This window comes from Lipotes vexillifer, unplaced genomic scaffold (assembly GCF_000442215.2).
Source record: "Lipotes vexillifer unplaced genomic scaffold, Lipotes_vexillifer_v1.1 scaffold926, whole genome shotgun sequence".
In the NCBI taxonomy this organism is placed as follows: Eukaryota; Metazoa; Chordata; class Mammalia; order Artiodactyla; family Lipotidae; genus Lipotes; species Lipotes vexillifer.
This window is the reverse complement of record NW_006798085.1, coordinates 1,000,271-1,009,175: the sequence shown is the minus strand read 5'-3', so window position 1 is coordinate 1,009,175 and position 8,905 is coordinate 1,000,271. Positions and strand designations below refer to the sequence as shown.

Here is an 8,905-nt window from a genome sequence, read left to right as displayed (position 1 = left end):
CTTTCCCTTTTTGCGTCCCCCGCCCTCCACCTCCTGCTCTTCTCCCAATCGTCCTTCCCCCTCATCCCTTCCAGTTTTCTTTTTCCTTCCCCCAGCGCCTCCTCACCCTAACTTCTCCCGTCTTTCATTCTCCCATCCCTTCCCTCCTTCCCACCCTCCATTCTTATTTTCCCTCTGGCCCTCATGGGGGCTTTTGTGTTGGCAGACTGGGGAGGACACAAAGGAAACAAGCCAGTGTGATCCAAGTGGGGCGGGGGCAGCTGTGAGGGGGTGCGGATAGGAGTTGGGAAGCAGGGAAGGGATCACTTCTCTGGGATCAGGAAACGGGAGCGGATGTGGAAGATGCTCAGACAGCTGTTCCTAACCCTCCATTTCCCTCTGCTGCTTCTGCAAGCTCTGAGGACATAGTCATCGAGGAGTTCGCTCAGCAGCAGCCCGGCAGACAGGAGAGCCAGGAGGCTTTGGTGGCCAAGGGGGCTGAGGGCACCTGAGCGCCTAGCTCGGGTGCCTCTGTGTGGAAGCCCCACTGTAACACTCTAATAAATCAGCTTGTCCAGATGTGCCTGCTGATCGCTTTGGTATCTCCTCCTCCCGCAGGAGGGTAATGGAACTACCTAGAATGAGCCACCTCCCCACCCACCACCCCACATCAGTGATTAGATCTCCTGCAGCACGTGCTTTTCCTCTAAACAACCCTGACTTCCCTCTGGCAAGGCCACCTACCCCTGAGTCCTTCAACTTTCCTTCTGGACCCTGGTCACCTCTGCCCCCACCCCCAACTATCCCACTCCCACCTCGGAGCTGCGGGCAGCGCCTGAGGGGACACAGCCCTGAGACCAGGCCTGAGGGCGACGCTGATGGTTGGACAGAGAGTGCCATGTGACCCCAGGCAGCAAGTGCCACTCACCTGCCAAGCATACAGCACACCACAAGCCCCACAGCCGAGGCACCCAAGCACCAGTCTCTGCGCAAATCCAAACACTGCAATCCTCCGGGGTCAGAGCAGCAGGGGTCTGGGTTGGGCTTTGGGAACAGGAAGGTGTGATGGTATGGAATGGAATGGGGGGCTCTCTGGGGAATCAATTTCCTCCTCGCCCAGGGTGACACTTGACCTACTTATCATCACCCACTTTATGTACAACAGCTTCGAAGGCGCCTGCTGGGTGAGCCCACCGCCAAGGCACCACACAGTACATTTTTGCCCCCTTATTTGGTCAACTTACCCAGGGATTCTTCTCCTCAAAGTTATCTATTGTAAGTGTTGAAAAGCTGAGCCAGGACACTTTTCAAGAGCTATTCTCCACTTCCGGGTCTAACAAACACTGCTTGGTATTGGGGGTAGAGGAGGGGTTTGCAAGAGACCTTTGGAATTGACTTTCTAAGATCATGTACTTGGAGGACTGAATAGTGAGTTGTTCACTCTCATGCCACTAATCCGGTACCTCAATCACTTAGGCCTATTCATCACAGTAGGGTAGCACCACCCCACATTACCTGTGGATAAAGGAGAAATAAAATGTGAAACCTCCCCAAACTACCAAATCCTGTGCTGTTTCTTATTCTGTCTGCCCTCATCTAATCTCCAGCTGTAACAAAGTCCAAGTAGCCTTGAATCCTTAAATCTGCTGCTCTGTAGGGTCTTCCTTAATCAAAATAGTGTACTGAGATTGGACCTGTCCTAGGATGGTAGGCACTTGGTTTGTGGCCATAGCAGCCACTTTTCAGGAACCCAATTTCCTTGACTCTTTTTATGCCTTTATTAAGTTCTAGCCTTTAAAAAGCTACTTTCTTTTCTATCTTTCTCCACCTTCTTTCTAAACATTTGTTTTATGCAGGTTCAGCTGCAGCTATGGAATGCAGCTGGCCAAGAGAACTTTTGCAGCCTAATTCTAGCAACATTCATAATTCAACTATTGCTGTGGTTGTCTATGACATCACAAGTGGGAGTTATGCCATGTTTTACTTGAAAAGGGGATGGAGGGAAGCAATAGAGAGGTTGGTAAGACTAGCAGAGAGGATTAAAAAATACAAGCATTAGAGCATAAGAAGAAAAAAAAAAGACTAGGAGAGAGAAAGACAGGTACGTTATTTTCTCCAAATCTCTACTAAATGTTTCAACTCTCTGCAACACATTGTCCTGTAGACATCAACTTTTTCAAGGAAACAAATAAGTGGGTAGAAGATGTACGGGCAGAGTATATCATCATCATGTTGGTGGGTAACAAGATTGATCTGAATAACAAAAGGAAAGGTATAACTGCAACTGCTTCTGGCATACCTAGAGCTCAATCCCAATGGGAAGGGTCTACTGTGCTCTATTTACTTGGGAGGAGTTACCTGTGTCAGGGATCAGAAAGGTCATGGGTTCAGGGCTTCGAGGGTTCCTGGTCCTAGGGATGCATCTTTACGCCTCAGAAGGATCTATCCCTATCCACTAACTCTGGGTCAGAAGGGGGTCTTACCACTATCTGGTCCCTTGTATCATTTCTCATTTGTCCAGACAAGTCTCTACCAAGGAGGCAGAAGAAAAATCCAGAGACCTCAATGTGATGTTTATTGAGACCAGTGCCAAATTCACCACTGCTTATTCTTTTGGATAACTTTGGCTTGTCCTATCATGGGGTGGGGGTAAGGTTCATCTCCCCATCATGCAGTGCAAAGGCCTGGAATCGTATCTCTAAACCTGACCTTTTCTCTTTCTTTTGCACATACACACACACACACACACACACACACACACACACACACACACACAGGGCTATTCCATAGCATGGCTTCTGCCCTCACTTCCAGAGGTAATTCCTCTCCACTGAAGGAAGACGAGAGTATCCTTTCTCCCAGCTTTGCTGGGGTAGGGAGGGTACAAGCAGAGAAGGCAAACTTCCTTTGCTGAGTTGATGGCCAGGCCAATTTTTCTGCCTGACTGATACTGAAGGGAAAATGGGACTAACTTCAGCCCAAAGCAGCTCCCTGGTTTGCCCTTAGGTGAAAGGGATCATAAGATAAAAATTCCTTTTCTGTATGTCCTAGAAGATGCCCCTGGGAGTTGAGATTTGACCCCAGCCACTTTATTACCTTCCTTCCTTACCACACACTTCAGTGCTGAAAACCAACTGGAACCCTCCAATGAGTCAGGCATCAAAAACCATTGTTCCTGTTGATAGCTTAGGTTATCTCTCTGCCTAATATGATCAACTTACTGCATTTGGGCTTCCCAGTACCAGTCCTTCTCCCTCAACCTCATGTTTACGGTTTAAATACTTGGCCACTTACTAAGCTCTTGTTCAATTCCTAGGCTTAGGAGTAAAACGGAACCCCTGAAGATGCTATCACTTTCTCTTGACCACTTCTCACAGTTACAGGGTGGAAAGTTCTGGCAGAGTCCAGAAATCTCACCTGGCCATCTCTGACTGCTAAAACACATCTATAGGGGATGCAGTTCTACAGCAGCTGGGATACCTCAAAGATTGATACAGTTCCTTCTCCACTGTTTTCTTATCTCACCCTCAATAAATCACTGGTTCTTTCACCTCAGCCTCTTATTGTTTGCACCTTCTCCATGCTCTACCTACACCTCCACAATGCAGTTGCATCATGCTGGTGCCCCAACACAGAACCATTCTAAATACCTCAAAGAACCAATTTAGGGCAGGATTTTTGCCCTTAGGCCCATGGCACCTGGCTGGGTCTTTTTACCCTGTTTACCACACTTCTTCGATGAGTTGTTTTAAAACCTTTTAACCACAGACTGTTGGGAGAGTCTTGGACCTCAACATTCAGTAGACTCAACCAATATGCCTTTGTGCAAGTATCTCAGCCTCTAGTTTCTTACTCAGATGGCCATTGGGGGGCAGCAGAGCAAACAGGAGCATATATTCTATATAGGGGGATTTCCCAGGAAACACAGAGACAGCTAGATTGATTGTACCTCCAGCTCTGCTCACTAGGATGTTGCCACCTGACAATAGCAGTGAGCCTCTAGAAGAGGTGCCATAGTAGAGCTGGGGTGGGATTTATAGGAAGAACCAGAACTTCCTCACAGAGATATGTTACTACTATTTAGAACTGTTTCCCATATTTGAAGACTTATTCCCCTTATTTTAAAATCCATTAAAAACAAAAAAGAAGCATGGAAACCCTGGGTGATTAGTGCTTCGCAGTTAGTAAATTGGTTGGTTTGTGCAAAATTTGGAGAGAAGAGAGTAGAGTGGCAAAGTGGGTTAACTGTGGCAACATGAGTAGAAGTGGCACTGAAAGTGCAGAGGGGCAGCCTCCTAATTGTATTGTGATTTTTTTAATCGAGGTATAGTTGATGTACATAATTGTATTGTGACTTTGAATAAAAAGATCTTTAAGTACAAAATAATAAAAAAAAGAAAAATTCAGACATCCAGGCTCCACCTCAGATCAATAGAATCACTCAGTGGGGGCAAGGGCCTCACAATATACATTGAAGCTTCCCAGGATTCTTTCAAGGCAAATTCGGGACTTTCATTATGGGGTACAACTTCGCCCCATACCTCATTAGACAACTTTCTATTCTGAACGGGTATTGTGAACATGCCAATGGAAATGGCATAAGGCGTGGCCTGGAATCTCTAACAATGGATTGCTAAGAACATGGCAGAAGGTTATTTGGGGGCTGGCGTGAAGACAAGGGCGAAATCAGCAGTCACTACTACTCAACCAACCAGGTGAAAATTGGGAAGCAATTTCTTACTGCTGTCCCTGAAAAGAAAGGCATCCAAGCCTCTCCCTTAGTTTATGTTCCCGATGAAAGAATCTGGGAAAAAAGAAGACAGAACTATATTAATACTGCCCCCTGCAGAGAAATGGCCACAGCTCATGGGGGAAGGGGCACTGTTTCCTCCAGTACCCCCTCACCCTATACCATTCCTCAGTTATACTGTAGATAAGCTTCCTGGGTCTCCCTAATGTTCTGAGAGAGATAATTGTGAAGTACATATAGTGTTGCTCTGCTGCTTCTAGTGGTTCTTCTCTTTGGAAGAGCTTCTATTTTTATCTCGAAGGCATTTTTTTTTTTTTTTTAGGGTTTTTTTTGGTTTTTGCGGTATGTGGGCCTCTCACTGTTGTGGCCTCTCCCGTTGCGGAGCACAGGCTCCGGACGCGCAGGATCAACGGCCATGGCTCACGGGCCCAGCCGCTCCGCGGCACGTGGGATCTTCCTGGACCGGGGCACGAACCCATGTCCTATGCATCGGCAGGCAGACTCTCAACCACTGCGCCACCAGGGAAGCCCATTATCTCGAAGGCATTTAACACGCAATCAGTACCATCCAAATCAGTATCGAGCAACATTTCCTCAGCGTTGTGTTTTACTTTTTTGGAGAGAAAAGATAGGAGGGAGTGGGGGAAAACGGGGTTCCACTGGAGTCTCCAAAGTGTATGACTGGTAGCATAAGGATGGGATGAGATGGCCAGGCAGATTAGGTGGGAGGCCCTCAAGATTTGTAGACGTTAATGAAAATGACACGACATATGTGGAATTGCCTCGCACATGGTATTCAATAAATGTCAGTTGCCTTCTCTAGCAGGGTTCTCCACAGGCTAAGCGATACCTAGACATCATCATCCTTCTCCTTCCAGGGAATGAAGCCCACCTAGAAAACTAGGGAACTCAAAGTGCAGTACAGGTGGGATAATGCAGTTGGCCAGCTGGCTCAGGACAGGGCCTCGTTGTCTCCCCATCCTCCCTACTCCACTCTGCCAGGGTGGGGCTGAGAGTAGAGTTTCCCAAGTGGCTTCCCTGAGGCCTAGCTAGCTCGTCCTAGAAGATTCCATGTGGAGGGCTGTGGGTTGCAACTCTCTAGTGCACAGTCCTCTCTTTCTGGCGGTGATAATCTGGGGGAAAGAAGGAGGAAAAGAGCAGGTTATTTTCCAGCCTGAGCTCCCAACTCCCCATCTCCAACTTGTGGGGCCTCTAATAATTGGTATTTAAAGAGTTCCTACCGAAGGCCCTGCCAGGTAAGCAAAAAAGAGAGCGGCACTCGGAGCGGCTGGGCCCGTGAGCCATGGCCGCTGAGCTTGCGCGTCCGGCAACGGGAGGGGCCACGACAGTGAGGGGCCCACATATGGCAAAAAAAAAAAATGTAAGGACCCAAATTATCCAAGGGAAAGAAGCGGACACGCATGCTGATTTCTCGAGCTGTCTTCAGGATCTCAACAGCCTGGAAGGAACACAGCAGTTTGTACAAATAAAGAGATACAACCCAGGACAAAATCATAACAGAAGGAATGTAGTTTGCCATTCCAACCTTCTGGGTCACTAATAGCTGCTTCCCTCTTACCAAGGAGAAATTCTTTCTTATCAAGTTACACATCAGGCTAATCTTATCCACTGTGTCCTAACTGGGATGGCTTCTTGCCTCACCACAGCCCAGGGTGCTGTGCTCACCTTGCTGTGCTCAATATCTTGGAAATCCACATCATTCACAGCTAGGACTTGGTCCCCTTCCTGAAGTCCTGCTCGATGTGCATCAGAGTCCGGAATCACCTGTTGGTAAGGAGAGAATATACATGATCAAGGTGGGATAATTTCAAAGAATGTAAGTGAATTAAGTGCTATTCAAACGTAAGGTACTATCGGTTGTGTGTGTGTGTGAGACAATGCAGGGAAACGGTGGCTTGCCAGGTGGGAAGTTTTAAGTGGGCAAGCGTATCCCCACTATGCCCCTTCTATGAGTCTACTAAATCATCCCTCTCCCCAAGCCTTAGGACATCAGGGTTCTGCAACCTGATAACTTAACAAAGGGAAGTAGCTATCCATATTGCCTACCAGGCACACGCACCTTGGAGATGAAGATGCCTAGCTGGGAGGCCTTTCCTCCTCGGATGTTAAATCCCAACTGTAAGACAAGAGCACAGAACGGGGGCTCAATACAGACCACAAACACAAGAACATCTTTTAGCATCACTGTATGATAGCTTGCCTTGTGTACCTCAGAGAGAAGTCAGAAGTTGTGGAAGTGGCATCTCAGCTTTTCTGCGCATAAAAGTAAGTTTCTTTACCTCCTTACCTGCTTCCCAATCCGTCCCCCGAACCGTGGCCAACTTCAGGGCCTGGTATGGACAAATCTCGCCTGGAATAAGAGGCAACTGTTCCATAAGCTCACCTGAGCTCCAGGGGGCTTCTTCAGTGTGATGATACGGGGCAGAAACTGGGTCAACTCATTGTTGTAGTCTGGGTGGTATACCCTCTGCAAGACACAGCAACCCCAAAAATATTACTACCAGTCTTACTACCTTCATCTAGGACACAACTGCATCACCCTGAAGCCAGGAGAAGGTGAAGTCATGGACTTAGTTTAAGTAGAACAGATAACACTGTCCAAATAGGTAGACGGATAGCAGTGGGGAAATGCTAGCCACCCAGTAGCTCCCCACTTCTTAACCTCGACAAAATGGAAATCAGGGCTCTGAATTTCCAGAATTCTCTGGTGTAAGTGGACCTCCTGGCAGGAGGATTCCATAAGAAGTTCCCAGTGGGCCCAGTTGCTCAGAATCTAACTTCTGGCTAAGATTCACTCTCCACTGAGCTTTCTAACCCTGCCATCCTACCTTTCATATATCATCCCTTGCCTATGGGGAAAAAAAATCCCTTGTACAGATGGTTCCCACCTCATGAGGAGGAATCCATGCTGGGGGATTCTCATAGGCAGGCAGGAAAACCACCGGGTAGTCATCATAAGGAATCCGGCTGTCCATCTCCAGCAAGGCCCTGAAATGGAAGGGTGAATCAAAGCTGACGAAAATGGTTCAAAAGGGATAGTAGCCCAGCGAGTTTCAGAAAACAACCCCAACGCATTCCAAGGCTGTCAGTCTCTAGGCCCGGCCCACTTCTAGGTAGGTGATAAACATTTTGGGAGAGAAGGAAGAAAACTATCAACTTGGCTGAATATCTGGACTCCAAGCAACCTGTTAGGTACACTGTAGAAATGATCTCCTTTCTCACAACAATCCTGCAAAATAGATGTACCGTCTTCATTCTAGAGAAGAGGAAATCAGGAACGCGTCTAAAAAGATCTGACTACTTTGGAAATTCAAGGGAGTGCTGACTCCAACTATCCACAGGCACTCGGGGCAAGGTACCACCCCACACTCCCTAATTTGATCAGTAATGGTGGGGGTCCCCAGATCGGCCCTTCCTTTACCACCAGCCACTTTCCAGATACCCGTCCCGCATCGTGCCTGAGTCCTGCGCCCACGGCGCTGTAAAAATCGTCGTATCACCTCTCCCGCCGGCAGGCCCCAGGCGCCCCGTACTCCTCTCACCATCAATTCAGCCTGGGACCCGGAAGCGGATGCTCAGCTGAGGAAAAGGGGCGGGGTCAGGGTGCGGCGCGCAGGCCCTCCTCCTCCCCAACGCGTCTTCCTGTGCGCGCCGCGTGCGTGCTCCACGCACAGGCTGTCTGCGCTCCAATTGGCTGGCGCCTCCGAGAGCGGTTTGAAACTTGGCGGTTAAAGCTGCGGTTGGGACAGGGCGGCGGGAGACCGGGGAAGGGACGTTTAGTTTGGTGAGTTAAGGGGGCACACCTTAGCTCAGGATCTGCCTGTCCTGGTACCCTGGGGCTTTGGTTCTTTGTTGTCGTCTCCGCTGGGCTTCTCCTTTTCATTTCAGACGCCACTTCGCTCTCTTCAGAGGGTCGGCTGACTGGCAGTCCTGTCGTGGCAAAGTCTGAGGGACAGTGACTTTGCCAAGACAGCGATCCCGCTGGGAGCGGGAGGCTGCCACCGTAAGCTACCGCAGACTTCCCTAACCCACCACACCCTCCGAGGAAGGCCGGAACTGAGGAAGAACGCCTTCCCACCCCTGCCGACCTACCAAACTTAATCAGCGATCATCTTTCCCCACCCCACCCCGCCGCAGAGACGGTGCCGAGGTAGG

General features: G+C 48.9%; 3 protein-coding genes across 3 annotated transcripts in view; 2 read left to right on the top strand and 1 right to left on the bottom strand.

The window, feature by feature from the left end:
* The window catches only part of ARR3 (arrestin 3), a 12,332-nt gene extending 11,841 nt beyond the window's left edge, over positions 1 to 491 (top strand). Inside the window, 1 exon segment of the mRNA XM_007470130.1 lies at positions 395 to 491. Coding sequence (XP_007470192.1) covers positions 395 to 491 — 97 coding nt within the window.
* An 886-nt stretch (positions 492 to 1,377) lies between these two features.
* RAB41 (RAB41, member RAS oncogene family) lies at positions 1,378 to 2,600 on the top strand (the record flags this gene model as incomplete). Its single annotated transcript, XM_007472159.1, is given in 5 exon segments — positions 1,378 to 1,407; positions 1,836 to 1,887; positions 1,890 to 1,940; positions 2,144 to 2,251; positions 2,506 to 2,600. Coding segments are annotated over 5 exon segments (336 nt in total), but the record flags the coding sequence as incomplete, so codon positions are not given.
* A 3,227-nt stretch (positions 2,601 to 5,827) lies between these two features.
* On the bottom strand, positions 5,828 to 8,633 carry PDZD11 (PDZ domain containing 11). Its single transcript, XM_007470129.1, has 7 exons — positions 8,554 to 8,633; positions 7,639 to 7,738; positions 7,134 to 7,217; positions 6,810 to 6,866; positions 6,416 to 6,514; positions 6,119 to 6,188; positions 5,828 to 5,862 (listed from the first exon to the last, which is right to left on the bottom strand). The coding sequence occupies exons 1-7, from the start codon at positions 8,631 to 8,633 to the stop codon at positions 5,828 to 5,830; spliced, it is 525 nt and encodes a 174-aa protein (XP_007470191.1).
* Positions 8,634 to 8,905: the final 272 nt, after the last annotated feature.